Genomic DNA, 23,668 nt, shown 5'->3' on the forward strand with positions numbered 1-23,668 from the left:
ATTTGTTGTTAGTGTTCCAGATTTTGGGCATTCTAATAAGTGTGTAATGGTATCTCGTTGTTTAAATTTGCATTTTCCTGGTGACATGTGATGTGGATCATCTCTTCATATGCTTATTTGTCATCTGTTTATCTTCTTTGGTGAGGTGTTTGTTAAGGTCTTTAGACCATTTTTCAATTGGGTTATTTGTTTTCTTACTGTTGAGTTTTAAGAGTTCATTGTATTTTGGAAAACAGTTCATTATCAGATGTGTCTTTTGCAAATATATTCTTCCAGTCTGTGGCTTGTCTTCTTATTCTCCTGACATTGTTTTTTGCACAGCAGAAATTTTAAATTTTAATGAAGTCCAGTTTATCAATTATTTCTTTCATGGCTTATGTCTTTGGTGTTGTATCTAAGAAGTCATCACCATAACATGGTCATCTAAGTTCCTTTTATGTTATCTTTGCAGCTGCTCAGAACTTGCAGAAATACCACTTCTGCTTACTCGGGTTATGGAGAAGCCCCACTAAACAATCACTTAATAGAAAGGTATTAGATGAGGGGAGCTCCTGGAGAGGGAGAGAAAATTAAAAAGCTAATCCAGAGGAAGAACCTCACCCCGCAACTGAGGTGGAATGGATCCCAAGGAGCTGGCTCTAATGAGTCCTGTTACCATATTAAAAGAACTCAGAGTAAAGGAGGCCACGTGATTTTGTAAATCATTAAAGAAAAAACATAAAAAGAGTAAATCCCTGATTCATGTGGCACTAACTTCCAGGAATTAATAAAAGGACATTCAAATCTCTTGATAATAACCCACAAATTTCACAAATTTTGCACAAAAAATGGCATGTAGCAAGCAATCAGCGATGGGTTGTTTTAGATCTAATGTATCAGAGAGAACATGTGGCGAAAAGCAACTGAGTCAGAGGCAGTATCAGGTTCTATTTTCAGAAAACAGCAGCCTTGGACACAAACCAAAAGGCAGGTGGTGTGCCCGCATTCACATTGAGACCAAGTCCCTACATCAATCTCTCTGGTCACAGCTGCACACAGAGATAGCGAGTTGCTATCTTCCCTTCTGAAGAACTAAGATAAATATTGCATGACTGCATGACAAAATAGTTCTTCTGCAAAGAAAACTTGCACCAAAAGGCACCCTGCCTCTGAATTAATACTCTTTTTCCATCCTCCCTGTTGATCTGCAGCCTCTAGTGCCAAAGTCCTCTCCCACCCAGGAACTCACTTGCCATACTAATGACCTCTGGACATGCTCAGCGGTTTAGGAACTTTCCTATCTTAGCAGCTAGTTAGAGGTAGAGGCAGAACTCAAGCACAAGTGTGCTTGATCCAATTTCAAATTTGGCTTTTTTTTTTTTTTCCTTCTAAACTAGGATTTATTTCAACCCATCCATCTATCTAACCAGGCAAGTCTCAGGCACAGTGCCAGGCACTGGGGAGAGAGTCAAAGACATTACAGAACCAGTAATAGCAGGTCTGGTCTTTCTCACGGTGCCATCTTTCTGGTTCTGCCTCTTCTGCCTCCTTCTTCCACTTTGGACCCTCATGATTATTGGGCTTACCTGGATAATCTACAATAATCTTATTTTAAAATCAACTGGTTTGTGACCTTCATTCTATCTGCAACTTAATTCCCCTTTGCCACATAACCTAACATATTCTAGGGATTAGGGTGTGGGCATCTTGTTGGGGATGGCATAACAGACTATCCCCAACTCATAATAGTTCAAACTACAATTCTCCAACTTTACGATAGTGCAAAAGCAATATGGATTCAGTAGAAATTGTACTTTGAGTACCCATACAACCATTCTGTTTTTCACTTTCAGTACAGTATTCAATAAATTACATGAAATATTCAACGCTTTATTATAAAATTGTCTTTGTGTTAGATGATTTTGCCTAAGTGTTCTGAGTATATTTAAGGTAGGTGAGGCTAAGCTATGACATTTGGTAGGTTAAGTGTATTAAATGCATTTTTGATTTATCATATTTTCAATTTACGATGGGTTTATCAGGATGTAACCCCATCATAAATCAAGAAACATCTGTACTCTGTCTACCACAGTTATAAACCTAGGAGTGGAATTGCTGAATAATAGGGTATATGGATCTTCAACTTGATAATGCCAAATTATTTTCTAAAGCAATCACACTAATTTATACTCACCCCAGCAGAATAAAAAAGTCCTCACTGTTCCATACCTCACCAACACAGCCTGCTCAGACTTCCAGAATTTTGCCAATCTGGTGGATATAGAATTGTAACTCAGAGTTTGAATATCTGTTTTCCTAATACTGAGATTGAATATTTTAATACATTTATTGACCACATGGGTTTCCTCTTTTGTAAAATGCCTGTTTTTCTATTCGGGTGCTGGGGTTTTTGTCTTGTAATTTGTGGGGGTTCTTCACCCTTCGGGATATCAATATTTTGTCAGGTAAGTTTGCTCCAAATATCTTCTAGTTTGAGGTATGTTTTAATCAATCAGTTTCTAATTTAACTGTACTCATATTTCTTCAATATTTTTCTTTACAAATTACACTTTTGTGTCTTCTTTAGAAAATTGTTTCTTATTCTATTGGCATAAAAAAGGGGTTTCTATAGTTTCTAATTCAAAAATTTTCAAGTTTTGCATATCACATTCATGTCTTAAATCCATCTGAAATAAATGCTTTTTGGTATGGTGTAAGGCAAAGATCCAATTACATTACATTTTCCCTCTACATTGATAAGCAATTGTTCAAATGCCAATTACACTTATCTGCAATGACATGTGCATCATATATCAAGTTTCCTCTCATGCCTAGGTCTGTTTCTGGGCTTTCTGTTATATTCCATTTTTCCTTTTATCTCTCCCTATGCCGATATCACAATGTCATCAATGCAATAACCTTGTAATATATCTTGCCATTTAATAAGACAAGTCTCTACTATCCTAGTTCTTCTTACAGGGTATCTAATCTATTCCTGACCCTTTAAGTTTCCATACATTGTAGACTCAGCTTAAGTCCTTTGAAAACCCCTCTTGAGATTTTTATGAGAACGTAACTGTGACTATACACATTACTTGTGGTCAAATTAAAATCACTGTGATATCAAATTCCTCTAGTCATGAACATGGTATATCTCTATTTATTTAGAAATTCTGTTTTTCAACGAAGTCGTATAATTTTTTCATAAAGGTCTTGCACATCTTTGGTAACGTGCAAGATCTCTTCCTAGGTATATTGTATTTTTGCCGTACTTGTAAATGATATATTTAAAAAATTACATTTTCTTACTCTTTTGCTGGTGAGTAGGAAAGCAATTGATATTGACCTTGTATCCACCAAATTCTACTATTAATTTTAATAATTTTCTATAGATTTTTGACTTTTCTATACAGATAATTACACCATTTGTAAATATTGACAATGTTTTTCTTAAACTTCTTATTCCTTTTCTTTTCTCATCGTGTAGTTAGAACTTCCAGTGTGTGGTGGCTAGAAGTAGCAGGCATCCCTGACTTCTTACGGATTTCTAAAGGAATGCTTCTAACCTTCAAGCAGTGAGTAAAATTTTTGTGAGTTTTTGGTAAATATTCATCAACTTGAGGAAGTTAACTTTTATCCCTAGGTGGCTAAGAGTTTTTGTTTGCTGGCTTGCTTGTTTTAACATGAATAAATATTAAATTTTATAGAATGATTCATCTACAACTATTGAGATGAGTGTGAATTTAGTCTCTATAAACCTATAATTTGGTGAATTACATTAATCTATTTTATGAAGTTAAACCATCCTGTGTCCTGAGAATGAACTCAATGTATTTAAATAAACTCATAATATATTATCTTCTATGCATTGCTGAATTAAGTTTTAAAAATTTTTTTGCAAAGTTTTGCATCTGTGTTCATGAGTGAGGTTGGTTTGTAATTTTTTTATCTCTCATATCATCCTTGCATAGTTTGTTATATATATTATATACTTTTTTTCCATAGAATGAAGCCAGTATATTCTTTATTGGGGTGTTTCTCTATTTTTTAATTCTTTGAGAGAGTGTGCTTTAGATAGGAATTATGTTCCATGGGTGTTTGTTAATATTTACCTATAAAGTCATCTGGTCCTGGTATTTTCGTTGTGGTAAGATTTTGAAATTGCTGAATCAGTTTTTTTTAAGGGCTTTAAAACTATTCAGAGTTTCTATTTCTTTGTTGCTTAGTTTTGTTAAGTTGCATTTTTTTAGTAATTTGCCTGTTTTGTCTAAATCTTCAAGTGTGACACCAAATTGTTTGTAGTAGCTTACTAGTTTTATGCATCTCTGAATTTTAAAAATTCCAAAACTTTTTTATTTTTCTTCTTTCTTTTTTTTGATCTAGCAGGTCAGATCAATTTGTTTATTTTATTCACCTCTTTGAAAACCTGCTTTTTGACATTGTTGATCTTCCTTATTTTATCTCGGTTTTCTATTATATTAATTTCTGGGCTAATCTTTATTATTTCCTTTCTTCTGCTCTCTTTAAATTAATTCTATTGTTCTTTTCAAAATTTCTCATGGATGTTTAGCCCAATAATATTCACCATTTCTTACTTTTTAATATAAGCATTTATGGCTTAAATTTCCCTCTAAGCCCTCTTTAATTGTATTTAAGTTTTGGTAAAGATGGTAAAGTTTTCAGTAATTGATTCTAAAGATTTTCCATTATCTGTTATGATTTACTCCTTGACTGATAAGTTATTCGGAAGTGTGGTTTTTAATTTTCTAAATGAATTTTTTAGCATTATCTTTTAGTTAATATCTATATTAATTGAATTATAGTCAGAAAATATAATCTGTTTAAAACCAATTCTTTGAAATTAGTTGAGATTTGCTTTATGGCCTTATTCATGATCAATTATTGTAGTGTTCTAAACATGACCCAAACTAAACCTCTATATGCACCTTAACTTGGAGCACAGAAATCTGTATAGTAAATCAAGCTTTCTGTATTAAATTAATCAAATTTGTAATGGTTTTTGGTTCATTTTATCTATATTTTATCTAAGAAAGATACAATTAATAATTCACTATAGTGGAGAATTTGACAATATTTCTTTGAAATTATGTCAAACTTCCTTTTATGATATTGAAGATACGTTATCAGGTTTGTGAAAATTTAGAATCATTTTATCTTCCTGGCTAATTAAATCTCTTATCATTATTAATCTCCTTTGTGTATCATAAGGTTTTTTGCCTTAAAATAATAGATATGATATACATACTCCAACTCTTTCTGTTTAATATTTGCCTAAAATATGTTTTTCTATCCTTTATTTTCAACTATTCTTTGTTAATGTCTTAGGTGTGTCTTGTAAAAAATATAAACATAGATTTTGATCTTTCGATCCAAAATCACAACCTCTGTTTCAACTGGAAGTTTAATGCATTTACTTTTATTGACATATTTAAATTTATTTTTGTCATCAATTTTTTAACTTACGATGTTTTGTAACTTTTTCCTTTTGTCTTCTTGCCTCTTTTGAATTGATTAGATTTCTTAATTCCAAACATTTCTTAGTCTAGTTTTGGACTTATTGCCTTTATGTCAGTGTTTTAAGTAATTCCTTTGAAATCAGAACATACGTACTTTACTTAACAAAATCTATACTTAATATATCTTTTTTGGTAGCTGGCCAGTATGGGGATCTGAACCCGTGACCTTGGTGTTACCAGCATCATGCTCTCCCAAGTGAGCTAACTGGCCAGTCCTCTACATTTAATATCTTTACAGTTGTTCCAAATATGCAGGGAGTTAAGAATGTCTTAACTTCTATCATCACTTCCACTTCAAAATCTATTATTTTTTAACTCCAGAAATTGCACTTTATTATTCATACGTTTCTCACCATTAATATTTGTTCAGATTTACCCAACAATTTGCCTTTTACTTAACTCATTCCTTCTTGCATCTCAGAATTTCCTTCTCAGATCATTTTCTTTCTTTCTTTCTTTCTTCATTTTTTTGGTGGCTGGCCAGTATGGGGATCCAAATCCTTCACCTTGGTGTTGCAAATTTTCCTTATTCTTAAAGACATGCTTAGATGTTCCTTTATGAAAAGTTTCTTGATGTTAAACTTTCGTAGTGTTTGTTTATCTAAAGTGCCTTATTTCATCCCCATTTTGAAAAACAGTTGTAGCAAACAAGTTAGTATTACTGAATATTCATGTAATTCTCTCCACTTCCCAACCTCTCTTGTGGTTAGTTTGAGACCTTGCGACTCATTCTGGCCAATGGACTGCAACTAGAAGTGACAAGTTTCACTACCAGAAAAAGGCATTTAGAAACTGTATTCTTGTGTGTTCCTCCTTTCCTTCTGCAGTGATCTCATAGGTCATGTAGCTCTGGTAATGCAGTTACAGAGAGCAGAGCTCCAGTCAGCCTGAGTCTCTGAGTACCTGTGTGGAGCAGAATTCCTTGTGACCTATACTACATGTGTAATGTGAGAGATATATAAACTTTTGTTATGTTAAGCCACAGAGGTTTCAGAGTTAATTTGTTACCTCAGCATAATCTAACTCTTCTATTATCTCCTCTTAAAATTCTGGTTAGAGGCTTATTGAACCTTCCCACTGTATCCTCCATGACTCTTAACCTGTCATATTTTCTAGCACTTGTCTCTCTGTCTCTTGCAATTTATACTTACCACTCCCCAATTCTCTCTTCAGCTATGGTCTTTTCTGTTTATTGTTACACTGAGTTTTTAATTTCAATTTTTTTATTGTTTCATTTCTACAAGTTCTATTTCGTTCTTTTCCAAATATCATAGACATTTTTATAGTCTTTCTCTTTCTTCACATTTTTATTTCCCTTATAATTTATTTTCATATATTAAACATATTCATTTTAATTTTAAATTTATCCTTGCATTTAAAAGATGATTTATATATTTTATCCCTCATGTAAGAGTAGGAAAAGTCCTCGTTCTATATTTTTATTTGTATTTTTATTATTTCAAATTGCTTATACTTTGGGATACAAGGAACTTACCCTTGGGTCCTTCCCTGCCCCTAGATGTCTGCTTCTGGGTCCAGCTATCACTACAAAATACCCATTATTGAAGGTAAACCAACATCATGCTGTATCTGCTGTATAGTGTATCTTTTGCCTGTCACTGAGCCTGTCTCCAAGTGGTTTCCCTTACCTGCAAACTTCACAATTTTAGTTCAGAGCGTTAATGGTTATTTCTAACTCTCATAGACCTACCCACTCCTTTTCCTATCTCTAGACTGCTGCTATGTTTTGGAGAATGTCCAAAAGTTTGAAATTTGGATAAGGGGATAAGACTGTACAAACTTTTGCTTTTTAATATCATCTGCCTAGGAATAAAAATCTCTGGACAGGAAGAAATAAAGAAAGGTAGGAAGGAAAACATTTTTTTGAAAACTTGTATGTATATATATATACACAGGTATCCTGTATTCCAGTGATGAGTTTTCAATGACTAAGGATAGTTTCAGCAGAGAATTCAGTTTGTTGTCGACTCATTGCTGTATATCCTGGCACATCAACTATCCTAAAATTATCCTGAATTTCTAACTGACTTATAGCTAATAATCTTATGTCATTTCAATTCTGACAGAAAGGGACAGGTATCACCGGTCTTGTAAACTTTCTAGACTAAGTTATTTCAGCAATGTTCATTTATTTCATGTCATAAAACAGATCCCACACTGATAAAACCAACCAACCGACCAATCAACCAACCACCACCACCAATAACCCTGGATTTGCTTTAAAGTACACATTTGATCCTTCCCCACATGTAGTGTAATGGTTAGCATTCCAGGTGTGAATCTCAGGTGTCCGTGTTCATAAGGATGTCAAGCTTACCAATATTTGCAGGTTTTTAATTTAAAGCGTAGGGATCCATCCTCAATATCAGCATATAAAATCTACTTTAATCCTTTATCAAACTTTCTGTTGTCCAACACATATCAAATCTTGGTTGAGGGAACTAACTTTTATGATACATTGTTGAACAAAATGCAGTCTTAATTGTACTAGTTTCCTAAGGCTTCTGTGATAAAGTCCCACAAACTGGGTGCCTTAAAGCAACAGATATTTTTTCTCTCACAGTCTGAAGGCCAGAAGTCTGAAATGAAGGTGTCAGCAGGGCTAACCTCCCTTTGAAGCTTCTAGGGGCGGATCTTTCTCTGCTTCTTCCACTGCTTGTAGCCCAGGTGTTCCTTGGCTTGTGGCGGCATAACTTCCATCTTCCTTCTCTGTGTCCCTCTGTCTTCATATAGCATTCTCCTCTCTGTGTCCTTCCGCTTCTTACAAAGACACCAGGCATATTGGATTAGGGCCTTCAGTACTTCTGCATGACCTTATCTTAATTACATCTACCTCTACAATGATACTATTTCCAAATAAGGTCACATTCTGAGGTACTAAGGATTAGGACATCAACATATCTTTTTGGGGGACCCGATTCAATCCATAACACTATATGTTCCTCAGAGAGATTTTATCTTCCAAATAGGCTTGGATTGTACTGTCTTAGAAACACAGGAATTGGCTTTCTCTGGACTGTTGTAATGCCATGTTTTCAGCTTAATAAGAAATAGCTTAATGAATGCCACTATTCCATTTATTAATCAAATTCATTAAGAACCCTGCACCATTTGACTTTTTTCTTTCTCCAGAACTAAGTGTTACAAAATTTTTCCCCCCAAATAACTGATAGGTTTTATTTTAGAGTCAATGAGAATCATGTATCTAATTATGTGTTTCTTCTTGCTTTGGTTGCCAGGAAGCTTAAAAATTTAGCCATAAGTTAAGTTTAATACTTTGCAGGATGCTACAGCTACATATCTGCATTTTTTACTTCTCTGGTGTTGATATTTTATTTTCATTCTGATGTTAAATAGGTTTTAAAATTGCTTCTTAAAGTATTCCAAGTCACTCCCAATACTTTGTGGGAAAAAAGTAGGTAATAAGTAGGGGGGAAAAACATAAATCTATGTCTCTTTCTTCCTTGTTCACAGCAAATTTTCTTCCTGTCCCAGGTCATCCATCACTGAATGACTGACCACAGATTATGAGCCATCAAAATTAGTCCTCCAGTTTACATTCTAAGTGGATGATTCAAACAGTACTCACAGGGAGGGGGAGGCAATAAAAACCACTCACTTTATTTTTGAGCAAATCAACTAGAACTCACCGACTTCCTCAAAGATTAAAAGAAAAGGCAAAAAAAAAAAAAAAAAAAAAAAAAAAAGAATGAGACCCATGCAATAGTGAAAATAAAATAAATCTGTAATAGTAGAAGAAATAAACAAGGAGAACAATTAAGCCACGAAAATTACATTAAAAGCACCGAGGAGCAGAACCTAAATTGCAGACATTTGGACATGGAGGGCAAGCTATTTTTTTAAAAAATCACACAGAATTTAGTGGAAAATGACACAGAATGAAGGTAATCAGAAAGAAGATGAAAGATGGGGACCATAGACAATGGAGACCTACCATGAGTGAAGTGACTGCTATCTTTGAAGATGTGAATGAACAAGTGAAAATAAAAAATTTACAAAATAGAAGAATTTTATGAAATAAAGCAGGTCTTAAAATTGCATTTTGAAAGGTCTCACCATATTCCAAGAAAATTTAATAAAAGCTTTTCCCCAGAACTTTAAGGATTTAAAAAAAAAAAAAAGGAATCATACAGTCATCTAGACAGAGTGGAAAAGGTCATCTTCATAAACAAAGAAATCAGACATATTCCAAAAAACGTTAGATGCTCAAAGAAAATAGAAAAATGGTTAATGAATATTGAAGGGAAAAAACATTCTACACCTGGTCTAGTCATCTCTGATGAATAATGACAACAGAAAGAAATCCTCAAATATGCAAGAACTAAAGAAACATAACATTTGTGCACTTCCGAAATATCTTTCAGGAAGAAAAATCAAGACAATGAACAGAGGAGTAACAATAATGTATTCATGAATGAGAAAATCATGAGATACACAAGATTGAGCCATGAGCTTTGAATATTTATACATAAAATTATAGTTAAATAACTGGTATCTTAAGTCATAAAAATTAGATATAATTGTTATAATGCTTAAAGAATAATATATAAAGAATAATATTTTGTTAATAATAATAGACTAGAACAAAAATCATATTTGCTGTCCAAACTGAGAGATGGGGAAGAGAAGAGAGAGAATCTAAATATATTGATTTCATCACCTTTCATCATTTTATTTCTAAAGTTAATTGAGAAATATAAATGTAAGCATATTATTTAAAACAGACCTTGCAACTTGCAAATTGCCAGAATGTAGAAGGCAGTCTTCTAAAATGGCTCTGAATATTCCCCACCGCCTGGTATTTATGCCCTTGTGTGTAGGCTGAACCTAATAACTTGCCTCTAACAAAGAGAATGTGGCAAAAAAAAAAAAAAAAAAAAAATGGTGGGCTTAAAAAAATGGTGGGCTTTCACTTCTGAAATCAGGCTATAAAAGACTGTGACTTCTGTCTTGCTTACACTCTTCTCTGACTCTTCTCACATACTTGCTTTGATAAAGCCAGCTGCCATGTCGTGAGCTACCCTATGGAGAGACCCATGTGGCAAGCAACTAAGGCCCTGAATCCTGCTATTCTTTTACCAACTCCAGATATTTTCTTGAATATCACCTTCTCAATGAAGTTTACACTGATCTCTATATTTAACATTTCAACCCACATCCTCTCTAGTACTCCCTACTCCCATTATCCTGCTTTGATTTTTTAGAGCACTTACCACTTTCTAATGTACTACAGAATTTACTTATTTAGTTTATGTTTATTATTTATAGTCTGCCTCTCCCATACTCATATTAGAATATTAGCTCCATAAGGGCAATAAACTTTTTCTGTTGTATACATTGATGTATCTCAAGTATTTACAGGAACTCAAGAGATATTCACTGACTGAATGAATAAATGGTTCTCAACCTTGTCAAACCTAATGCCCTCTTTTAATAATAAATATGAGATGATATCCTCTTTACAGTGGTGAAGTGAAAGTCATAAGCTACCAACACATGTAATTTTTAAAAATTAAAGAAATGCCTTAACTGTAATATAAAGGAAAAAGTAAAGAAAGTAATTTACATTAAAATAATGCGTGATTCAATATGGAACTGCTCAGGCATCTCTGAACTAAAAGACACAATGTAGTAGCTGGATACCTGCATCCATCTGTAGAAGTACTATGAAATGGATAGCCACAAAACGAACTGTATTGGTGATTCAGATTCCATGAATGATATTGTCATTCAATTTACTGTATTCCAGGAAAATTCAATATATACTAAAACTGTGTGAAAACACTTTATATGTAAAATAGATTCTAGGCTCAGATCATCATTACCAGGTTTTTCACATACACGAATGAGCAATGGGACAGTCACGTCACACAGGATGTGGAACAATGCTTTGCTGTGCAAGACTGTCCTGGGCAATGGAAGATGTCTAGCATCTTTGGTCCCACCAACTATATTTCAATAGCGGCCCCTTCCCAATCACTGGGACAAGCAAAGTCACTCTGGTAAATTTCCAGAACGACGCCTAGAGGTAGCTCCATCCCAACAGACTCATGATCTACAGATCCAGCAGCTTTGTTTCTGTTGTCATTGGCCACTTCTCTACAGCGTCTGACCTGTCGTTGAGCTCCTTCTCACCTCTCCATCCTCCCTGGCTTCCATGTCGCTGCACTCCTGCTGCTTTCCCTTTCTGCCTTCATCAGTTTCTGCCTGGTATCATTGTCTGACTCCACCCCTGCAGCCCCTCATTTCTTCTCTACACAGGCTCTTCAGCTACCTCTCCTAAGTAAGTGACTCTCAAATTCCATTCCATACGGAATATTCAAATCCACACTTTCAACTGCCACTTGGTCATTCACATACACAGAGCCTCAAGTTACACATGTCCAAAATCAAACTAGTCATCTTCCTCCAAAACCTGTTATCCCATCAGTTGTATCTATGTAAGTGAATGGCAACATCACGCACTTACTCAACCATCTCTGGTCCCTCTTCTCATTGCCCACATCCAGTTGATTGCACGGCTCTGTCCATTTTCCCTCCCAAGTATCTCCTTTGCTTCCTATCACCATAGTTCAAGCGATCATTACCTGTCGCTTAGAGCATTGTCAGTCTCCTGACTGGTACTTCCACTCCCATTTATCTTTTGATACTTCCACAAAAGGAGTTTCTACAGATAATAATAGTAGCTAAAATCTGTACAGCCACAGCAGAAAGTAGAAACTACAGTAGTATTATTTAAATTTAAAAGAGAGGTTAAATAACTTACCTTAGGTCACAAAACTAGCTCAGAAGTGACAACACCAGGACTCCAGGTCTATTTGGCTTCTAAAATCCCTGGGTTTTTTGTTTTGTTTTGTTTTGATACAACTTTCTCATATTTCCTGTAGCCTGATTACAATCTTCTGTTCAGTCTCTATGCCTATCCCATCTGCCTCTTCCTTCCCCTTCCATTCTTCCAATCCATAGGTTCTTCTTCTGGTTTTACTTATGCCCTTATTTTGTAAGGATTTACTCATTAGCCATTTCGACAAAGTCCTTCACAGCAGGCCCCTCTTCTTTCGCTGTGTCCACCACACCTGTCCCCAGCCCTCCGCCCCTCTCTTCCCTGCTAAAGGAAGGACTGGAGAAGGAAATGAAGAGTGTGCAGGGTGGCCCCAGCCTCCGCACCTGGGGACACGTACACCTCCCTGCATCTTTAGCTTTTCTCCGCCTAACGCCCAGTGTTGCTTTACGGTCCTAATATAATGAATCAATTAGATAAAAAGTGCTTTGTAAAGGAAGGAGTGCTGTAGCGCGCTCCATAAACGTACTCACCCTCCCTGCATGCGCAGGGTTTCAACCGAGTTATTCTGTGAGCAACACAATAGATGTTTCACGCAGAGAATCCACATGTGTGTTCGGGGTGAAGGGAGAGTAGAGCCCTAAGTAATATGAACTCAACTCAGGAAATTTCTACTTATCATTATTGCCAAAGTCCAGCTGAAAACTTCATCAGGGTTGTCATGAACGAGTAACACAGGAAGAAAATGTTATTAACCTGAAAACCCTCACTTTAAAAATCTCTCTAGGAGGATCCCCTCCCCCCAGCTCCCTAGAAGTTTGAAGTCACCGCCTAGGTCTTCTCTCATACCCCCAGGCCCCTGTCCGGGTCCGTTCCCCGCTCGCGCCGTCCTCCCCTTCCCCGGGGCCCCCACCTCCCCGACCCCCGCCGGCCTGCGGCGGACTACAACTCCCGGCGTGCCGCGCGCGCGTCCGGCCGGCTGCTCCGGGGCTCCGCGCGTGGCGGCCGCCGAGCTCTGCGTGGGGCAAACCTCCCGGCGCGGCCATGCGGGGAGGTAAGTGATGGGCTCGTGCGGCCAGGGCATGGGAACACGCCCGCCCTCTCTCCTGTCCAGGAGGAAAGGAAACGAAGAACGCCACAATGAAAACCGCCCTGCCCTCCCTCGTCTCCGCCGTGTCCAGTGCTCCTGCAGGTTGTTGCACCCACGGGCGTGGACTCTGTCACCCTGGAGTGGAAACTGGGGGCAGAAGCACGCCAGCCGCGCGGAGAGCCCGGGCTCGCCGGGGGCTGCGGGGCAGAGCTTGCGGGACGGGACAGGGTGGTGGCATGGCTCGGCCGGGCGCACCGCGAGCGCCACACCCCCAACTCCCCTTTCCAAAGACGGGCTTCCCCGAGGAGCCCCCAAACTAAAGACCAACGAACTGTTTCTCCTTGAAAGTCTTAGTCAAAAACTTCCCCCTCACTGTCACCGGTGCCACAGCGAGTCGTTTGACTCCCGGCTGGCGCTGCTTTTCCAAGTGGCAGTCTGGTGTTCTCTGTCCTGTCCCCACCGCCTCCTCTCCAGGCCGCTCCTCACACTTTCCGTTGAGACGCCCTTCGGGACGCGTAGAGCTTGGCCCTGCCCTCGGGCGACTTCAGGCTGGATGCGCCTGGGGGCCGGACCCAGGACGGGGACAAGAGCGGGCGGTTCCTTTGGGGCAGCGCTCCTCTCTGGGCGAGTCCGCTCTGCCTGGGGCTGAGTGCTGATCAATAAAAGAAGCCAGTCGGAGGCACCAGTTTCCCGCCCTTCCTGACCCGTCTCCCCTCCTTCATCTGAGCCCACTCCTAAGTGTGTCCGAAAGTTATGCTGCAGAATCCTAACCTGAGGATCTCCGAAGTTATTTTAGCATATTCGTAATACAGCCACACATACCATACACTAAACACAGCCAACACACACACCACGTAAGTACAACACACACACACATACATCACATAATACACACATCGCACACACATTACACGCTTCATTTGTGCTACACATACGTACACATCATTTTTATCAGCAGAGGTTTAATGTCAGTTTGTTGGAGGGAGTGGGTGAGTACTAGCATATATACTTATATTCACAAATGTCAGTTTATTACCAAAGTTAAAAACTAGCTGGTAAGTGAAACCTCCTGTTGTCATAATTTAGAATGCCTTTGTGGCTCATTTTTATGGGAATGATTTCCTACAGCACCTTCTGAAACCTTACACTTGTCTAACAGGCAAACTTGATCACAGCAGGCTAAGAGGGAGAGGGTGTCCTTTTTAATATGTAGGAAGAAATGCTTGGAAAAACTTCACAGAATCATTTCTCCCGTGAGTGTGTCTAAGGAAGAGTTGGTTGTAACTACATTTTCTTTGCCTCTTTCCCTTCAAGAGTGGTGAACTGAACATGCTTTTGTTTTGAGCAATGCTGTCAGGACACCCTCTTCCCCTCACCCCTGCCCACAGGGCTCACAGTCCAGCCCCCTCGCATTTGGATTCAGTTGGAGAATAGTTCAGGAATTTCAGATCAAGTCCAAAAGCATTATGGAATTTGTTAGAGGAAGAGCTCTTTATCTACATGAGAGTCTGTCGTTTTGGTCGGCAGTGGTGAAAGATCCACATGCCTAACCTATAATCAAAAAATGGTACTCAAAAATATTTGAACACTTAAAATTAGCCCCTAAATTATTACTTTTTCAAGGGGCAATGGCAAAGATGGTAGAGAGAGAACTTGAAATCTTTCCTAGTGAGTGATAATCGTTCAGGTAATTGAAGATTTCCACATCATTCCTGGAATAAATAAGGGGAAAATTTTTGACTTTGAAATTTAGGTTCCAAATTTAGATCATAGTTGCTAATCTCCTAGTGCTCTTAAAGTTTACTAAAGAAAAAGGAGGCAGGCAGTCTTCTCACTTCTGCCTGAAATCTACATGGCATTATAGCAACAAATAACTTTTTCCAGGATTCTTCTGGGGAATCTGTATTCTCTGCCCTATCTTAAGTGGTTTTGTGGACATTTTCACCTAAAAGTGTCCAAATGTTGATTGGTGTTAATTTCAATGAAGCAGGAACAATGTATGTTTTCTGTGTATGTGCAGAGCATTAATGGGATCGGAATGCTCCCCTGGAGCAGTGGTTCCCAGCCAAGCAAAGGAACTGTGAGTCTGACCAGGGTGACTTAATCAAAAGATATGGCCCAGTCTCTAGTTCACCTCCTCATTTCTTGATTGGAATTGAGGATGGTGGTGGGAAAGACTATGAATTTGGGGGTTGGTACAATATCTTCTTATTCATATCAACTAACTGAGTACCAGGTACTCATAAATTGTAAGTGTTGATTAAATTTGTTGAATTAAGCTTTTTGTGCAACTGGGATAAACGGTTAAAATTAAACCTCCCAGATCTAATTGTTTTGCTTTGTAGAATAAAGTTTAGTTTGTTCCAGTTTGAATATTTGCTTGCTTCATTTGGTAGGCTGAATGCCAAAATAAAAGAATGTGGGCGTTTTCAGGAGATCTGGTCATCTATTTTGCATACTCTCTGAAATATGCTACTTCCTGGATAATGAAGTAAAAGGACTAGCTGCTGGGCAGTGCTTTCCTTATTCTTACAAAGAGATTACTTAAAAGCCAGCACTGAGAACTTTGTCCACGAATCTCTATTAGGAAAAAAGAGTAACACAGAACTGCAGCTTCTGAGCTTTCACTGGTTATATATACCCCATAAGCACTGAGTTCTTTCCCTTATTTTTCCCACAGGGGAGAAAAAGAAATAGTTTGAAACATGATATTTATGCCCAGACCAACAGCAAAGACATAAGGTGCAGCAACAGTGAAAGGGAGGGAGAAAATAAGAGGCTATTAGGACAGCTTGATTTTCTTTTCACAAGACAGGTGCAGGGAGAATTCTGCAGTTTTTGGACTCGTGATTCATTCACTTCCAGTAATTGTACTGAAGGTAGTTAGCAAAAGTGAACAGGCACACTGTAGCTTTAAAAAGTCAGCCATGAACCAGAAGGCAGTTGGTGCAGCTTGTGTGTGATTCCTAACGTCATGTTGGCTGAGAGCCAGCCTGGTTTTATTTCACTGTGTCAAATTGTACCTCCTTATTGAATTCCTTTGCCAGCCTACTTTGTGAAAGAAAACATTGGGGTTTCTTTGGCTGTTCTTGATAACCCTATAAAAAATGACATGTTTTAGTTGCTTATAGGTAGGTTTTCTTTTTACTCTTCCACACAAAAAGAAAATAATAGTAATAATAATAAGACAATGTAGTGTGATGTTGCAGAGTATCATTGTGTTTTGTTTTGTTTTGTTTTGTTTCTGAGATGCTTAGAAAATGGTGAATGTGTAGTAGTTTCCAACTGAAGTGAAATCATTCTTTCAGCATGGAGCAGCAGCACTATCTTCCTGTCTACTCTGGAACGGTGTGTGAATGTATGCTGATATCTATGTGTATATTAAATGCTGGGTTTCTCTATCAATGATCTAAGTGGTTTAGCAACTGAAGTTTCTGTGTGTGTGTGTGTGTGTGTTTCAGGAGTGAAGATTATCCCACACTTACAATGTTATTTGTTAATCATCTACTTCTCTAACAGTGATAAAATCTTATGAATATACTAAATGATGCACTTGCCATGTCAGAGTAATCCCTAGAGAAGGAGTGCCGAAGTATAAAGTGATTTCAGAGGAAATGTGTTTAATTTATGGCTTCAGCTGAATAAGAGCAAACACGTTTCAGGACTAGTTTTTTCTTTTTCTTAAAGCAGTTTTGTTCATAGTTTTTTCATCTTGCTAATTGCATATTAATTTGGAGGTTTTTATTTTTTCACAGTCCTCATCCTACTGAACAAAAAGACAGAGTGATGGATGCTACTACATCTCCTTAAATGCTTTGATGATTTTACATAAATCTAGTGAGCTGCCTCCCCTCTCTTACACACACACACACACACACACACACACACACACACACACACACACACACACACACACACACACACACACCACCTTTCTGTGCTAAAGGCTATCTGGTATTTTCGAGAGCTTCCTGCTTTACTACAGCACGGTCATCTCACAGACAGGTTTTTGAGGCTTTCGTTGAGAATATGTGAGGTAGGGGAATACTTGCTGACAAAAGCTTTAAGTGCCCTTCTGTACTGCAATGAAAAAAAATCTAGGAGCAGGAGAGTGGACAAAAACCAAATACAATAAGGAAAAAAAAAATCACAGCCCATGGTAGGAGGGGGCAGGAAAAGGGGGATTGTTTTTCTCTACTTTGGCTCATTTGTGAGTTACAATGTCTTAAGTGAGAGCTTGGCACCCAGAGGAAGCCGTGCCAGTTCACACAGCACTTGTTTTGAGCAAAGGATTCAATTTCATTTGCAAATGCTTATTGTCAAGGCAGAGAGTGCCAGTACAGATGAAAGCACCCCAGTCCGTCTCCTCTGGTCTTTTAGGTTTAATCACATCTCTCCAATCACTGAGGGAACTGGAGATTTAAACAAACATACGTGAACTGGTGTGAAGCTGTAAAAGGGACCATTATGTTTCCGATTCAGAATATATATTCTTGTCTCACTTTCTAAGAATTAAACACGAGCTTTTCTCCCTTATTGATTAGTTGCTGAAGTAAAGGAACCCTGCAGCCTTCCCATGCTATCTGTTGACATGGAAAACAAGGAAAATGGCTCTGTCGGTGTGAAAAAGTAAGTGAAGCTGGCTTCTGAGTTCTGCTTCTGCAAACAACAGAGGGACTTGGTTTCTATTTTTATACTTCTTGCTTATCTACTACAATATACAGTTTGGGGGTTGTCTTGGTTTGTCTGTACTGTCCATCAGCCTCCCTTTTCCCCCCAAACCCCAGTTGCCTTTTTCTGTATTCCATTTCTAAAACAGAGATGACTCAGGTATCAAAATGTGCACAAAAGGTTAGTGTGTCAGGCTTTGGAAAAAGGACAGTTGAAGATTTCAGTCCTGCATCCTGTATATGAGTATTGAAACAAGAACTCCAAGCAAGCATAGACTCTGCCTTCCAAGTCCACAGGCTGCAAGGGTGAGGGCAGGAAATAGAGTCTGAGTTTTGTTTTGTTTTTAATAAAATGACCTCTATCAAAACTGAGAAGAAAGGGAAGAAGCTTCAGTAAGAATACTGAGCTTAACAACTTCTCTTTCCTGATCTTATGGACTGTTCCTTGAATGTGAAACATTTCAGTGCATACCATGGTGTTCTGTTTCACTGTCTGTTCTCATATTTGAAACTTCGTATTATATTTTTTGTGTGAGTTATATGCTTGATTCTTTTAACTAGGAAAATTCAGTTGCATTATGTAGCATAATATTCTGAAACAAAACAAAAAGCTAACTTGCAAGATATCTGAGTACATGAAAAGAATGTATATTCTCATTTAGGAATTATATAGGGGCTATAACCACTTTGATTACGAAAAGAAAGTAAGTTCCAAGAGGGTATTATCAGTTTCATTTCTTTCCATGTCATTTAGTTTAAAATTGCTGTCAATTTGAGCTTTGGAGGAAACTAATTAGGTGTAATCCATAGAAGCTGTGATATCTAAATGAGGAGACAGTGTGCTATGTTTATGAATAGAAAGCGTATTTTGCTTCACAGTGAAATTATATTAAATTTAAATTAATAAAATCTGCTTTTTAAAATTCTTAGGTAATTTATATGCTAGTAGCCATACTGCCATGCTTATTCACATTCTCAAAGTTTGGGGTAAGTAGATATAGGAGGACTGAAAGAAACAAATGCTTTTTTATGGATGAGTCAGATCACTGCTGTCTGACAGTACTTTCAATAATGATGGAAATGTTCTATATCTGTGCTGTCCAAAAAGGTAGGCATTAGCCACATGCGTCTATTAAGAACTTGAAATGTGACTAGTGTAACTGATAAACTAAACTTTTAATTTTACTTAGTTTTCATCAGTTTAAAAATTAACAGCTTTATCGAAGTGTATATGACATATAATAAATTGCGTGTGTTCAAAGTATAAAATTTGGTAAGTTTTGACATTTGTATACACCTGTGAAACCACTGCCATAATTAAGATAATGAACATATCTATCACCTCCTAAATTTCTTCATAACCCTTTGTAATCTCTCCCTACTGTTCTTTCTGCCCTCATATCCCCAGGCACCCATTGATAATGTTATCTGTCACTATAAATTAGTTTACTTTTTCTAGAGTTTTATATAAATGCATACATATATACAGATACTCCTTGACTTACGATGGAGTTATGTCCTGATAAACCTGTTGTAAGTTTAAAATATCTTAAGTCGAAAATAAACTACCAGATATCATAGCTTAGCCTAGCGTAACTCAAATGTTCTCAGAACACTTACATTAGCATACAGTTGGGCAAAATCATCTAACACAAAGCCTATTTTATAATAAAGTGTTGAATATCTCATGCAATTGATTGAATATTGTATTGAATGCATATTGCTCTCATACCATTGTAAAGTCAAAAAGTCATGTCAAACCATCATAAGTCAGGGACCTTCTGTATATATTTTGGTCTGGTTTCTTTCACTCAGCATAATTAATTTGAAATTTATCCATGTTATTGTGTGTATCAATAGTTCATTACCTTTTATTACTGAGTAATATTTTATTGTATGGATATACAACGATTTGTTTACTCTATTTAGTCACACGATGATAGACATTTGAGTTGTTTCCATTTTTTAGGTATTACAAATAAAGCTGCTTTGATCATTCATGTACAGGTCTCTATGTGGACATATACTTTCATTTCTCTTCCATAAATACTTAGGAATGGAATTGGCATTGCTATATGGTAGTTGTATGTTTAATTTTTTAAGAAACAGCCAAACTGTTTTCCAAACTGGTTGTCCCATTTACATTCCCACCAGCAGTGTGTATGTTCTAGTCGTTCCATATTCTCATTAACTTGGTATGATCCACCTTTTTGCATATTAGACATTATTTCAGATGTGGTTTTAATTTTCATTTTCCTAATGACTAATGAGGTTGAGCATCTTTTCATGTGCTTATTTGTCATCTGTATATCTTCTTAGGTGAAGTCTTGTTCAGATCTTTTGCTCATATTTTCATTGGGTTAGTTTTTGTCATATTTCTTGTGTATATGATTTGAAAATATTTTCTTCCAGTATGTGACTTATCTTTTTATTAATAGTGTCTTTCAAAATGCAGAAGTTTTATATTTTGGCGAAGTTCCATTTATTAATTTTTTCTTTTATGGATAGTGATTTTGGTGTCATATCTAACAAATCTTTGCCTAACCCTAGGTCTCAATGATTTTCTCTTATGTTTTCTTATAGAAGTTTTATAGTTTAGGTTTTAGAATTTAGGACTATGGTTTTTTTAGTTAATTTTTGTGTGTGGTGTGAGATAAGGACTGAAGTGTTTTTGTTGGTAGTGGTGGTGGTTTCTTGCCTGTGGATACCAAATTTTTCCAGCACCATTTGTTCAAATGCTTCTGCAACTGTTGAAAAATAATTGGTCATATATGCATAGGTCAATTTCTGGACTCTTTATTATATTTCATTGATCTTTGTGCATATATTTATGCCAACACAACACTGTTTTGATAATTACAGCTTGAAATCAGGTAGTGTTAGCCATCCAACTTTGCTTCTTTTCAAAGCTGTTTTGGCTTTTCACATTTTCATGTGAATTTTAGAATCAGCTTGTCAATTCCCACCCCCTTCTCCAAAAAAGAAGAAAAGAAAGAAAGAAAAAAACTTGCTGGCATTTCAATGGGCATTGCATTGAATTACAGATCAATTTAAGGAGAGTTGGCACTTTAATATTGTGTCTTCCAACAAATGAACATAGTATTTTTCTCCATTTACTTAGGTCTTTAATTCCTCTCAGCAATGTTGTGTAGTTTCCAGTGTACAGGTCTTGCACATTTTTGTCACGTGCATCTCTACATATTTCATGTTTTGATGTTGTTATAAGTGATATTGATTTTTAGATTTGAATTTCCAGTTGTTGCTAGATACAATTTATTTTTGTATGTGTTGATCTTGCTTATTACTACTGCTTTTTTGTAGATTCCATCATATTTTTTAACGTAAGTAATTATATCTCATGAATAACGACAGTTTTACTGTTTTACTTCTTCCTTCGCAATCTAGGTGCCTTTTATTTTTTTCTCCTTCCTTCGTGCACTGTGGAGAACCTCCAGTAAAAAGTTGAAAAAAGCAATAAGAGCAGGCATCCTTGTTTTGTTTCTTATCCTAGTCTTTTTCTTATCTTTGCTCTTCTGTACATACATGTCTTTTTCTTCTGTCTTCTTTTAAGATTTTCTTTTTATCATTGGTGTTTTAAGGAATTATATTATGAGACATGGTGTGGCTTTCTTCATATTTCTTGTGCTTGGGGTTTGTTTTATTTCTTGGACCTGTATGTGGGCCTAGTTTTTATCAAATTTGGAAAAATTTCAACCATTATTTAAAAAATATTTTTGGTCTTCCCCCTTCTCCTTTGAGGACTCCAATTATATGTATATTTGATCACTTGATATTGTCCCATAACTCATTGATGCTCTGTTCATTTTTTTGTCTTTATTCTCTGTGTTAAATTTCTGATATTTTCTATTGCTTTGCATTCAAGTTCACTAATCTTTTCTTCTAAAATGTCTAATCTCTTGTTAATCCCAGCCAATGCATTTTTATTTCAGACAATTTAGTTTTCATCTCTAGAAGTTTAACTTGGGTCTTTTTTTATTTCTCCATGTCTCTATTTGACATAGTCAATCTTTCCTCTATCTTCTCAAACATATAAAATACATTCTTAATAACCGTCTCAATGTCCTTGTCTACTAATTCCACCATTTGTTTTATTTCTCAGTCAGTTTCAATTGACTGATTTTTCTTCTCATTATAGATTATGTTTTCCTGCTGCCTTGCATGCCTGGTAATTTTTAATTGAATGCCAGACATTATAAATTTTATCTTACCAGGTGCTAGATATTTTTGTATTCCTGTAAATATGCTTGATCTTTGTCCTAGGATGCCATTAAGTTACTTGGAAATAGTTTGATCCTTTCAAGTCTTGTTTTTAAGTTTTGTTAGGCAAGACCAGAGCTGTATTAGTATAAGGATATTTTTTTCCCTTTTACTGAGATAAGACCCTTCTTTGTACTCTAATCAGTGCTCTTGAATTATGAGATTTTCCTCTCTCTCAGGTGGAAAGAGGCACTATTTCCAATTCACACTTGAAGCGAACCCTCTGCAGACCTCCAGAGTTATCTCTCTGTGTAGCTCTCTCCTCTCTAGGATTGCCCTGTGCACAGTCTAGGTATAGTAAGTGGAAAGGGCTTACCTTGCTGTCCTTTACTGCCTGTTACCAATGTCTTGAGTGTCATTGTTTTACATGTTAACTCTGTTTCTTTAGTTATTTTAGGCAGAATGGTCAATACAACCCCCATTACTCCATCTTGACTGGAGGTAGACGTTCCAGTTAACTTATATTCCACAAGCGGCTAGTGGCGAACATATTGGGCAGGGCAAAGTTAGATTATAATGCAGAATCCCTAAAGGCATAAAACATAAGGTTTTAAGGTTATGTTGTGGAGGGAGTTGTGCTGTGCATTGTAGGGTGTTTAGTAGCATCCTTGGTCTCTACCAATTAGATGCCAGAGGTACCCCCACTCCAGTCATCACAATCAAAAATGTCTCCAGACATTGCCAGATCTTCCCTGAGGGGCAAAATAATCCCCACTTGAGAACCACTACTCTAGGCTAATCTCTGCATGAGGAATGTGTAACAGGGCAGCTACTATGTGTCAGAAACTAGTTTATATATCTACACAGGTCATTTCTGCTTAAGACATTAAAGAGACCATGAATTTTTAAATATTTCAATCTAGTGCTTCTTTTGCCTTCTTTCTGTCTCCTTTATATATCATAGAAGAGGGCTGGCTGGTTAGCTCAGTTGGTTAGAGCACAGCTTTATAACACCAAGGTCATGGGTTTGTCTCCCCATACTGGCCAGCCAAGAAACCCCAGAACTCGTTATATATCATAGAAGAGAAGAGAGGGGGAAGAGGAAGGATAAAGCAAATGTGGTAAAGTATTAATGTTTTGCAGAATCTGGGTGAAAGGAATAGAGGATTTTTGTATTCTTCTTGCAACTTTTCTATAAGTCCGAAATTATCTTATAAAAGAACTTTTTAAAAAGCTGCTTTATTAGTTGGGAGAGAAAAATCTTTCTTCTTTTAGGAAAGCAGCAATACTCCTAGCCCAGATTCAGAGACTGGGGGGTGGGGGGGGGGGGAATTAAGCATGACATTGCAAT

The 23,668-nt window shown here is 37.0% G+C and overlaps 1 protein-coding gene across 1 annotated transcript in view; it reads left to right on the forward strand.

The window, feature by feature from the left end:
* Positions 1-13,325: 13,325 nt before the first annotated feature.
* SAMD13 (sterile alpha motif domain containing 13) overlaps positions 13,326-23,668 on the forward strand; it is a 47,314-nt gene continuing 36,971 nt past the window's right edge. Inside the window, exons 1-2 of the mRNA XM_063106328.1 lie at positions 13,326-13,393; positions 17,974-18,058. Of these exons, the coding sequence (XP_062962398.1) occupies positions 13,384-13,393; positions 17,974-18,058 (95 nt within the window). The 5' untranslated portion in view covers positions 13,326-13,383. The remainder of the gene's footprint in view (positions 13,394-17,973; positions 18,059-23,668) is intronic.

This window comes from Cynocephalus volans, chromosome 8, assembly GCF_027409185.1.
Source record: "Cynocephalus volans isolate mCynVol1 chromosome 8, mCynVol1.pri, whole genome shotgun sequence".
Classification (NCBI taxonomy): Eukaryota; Metazoa; Chordata; class Mammalia; order Dermoptera; family Cynocephalidae; genus Cynocephalus; species Cynocephalus volans.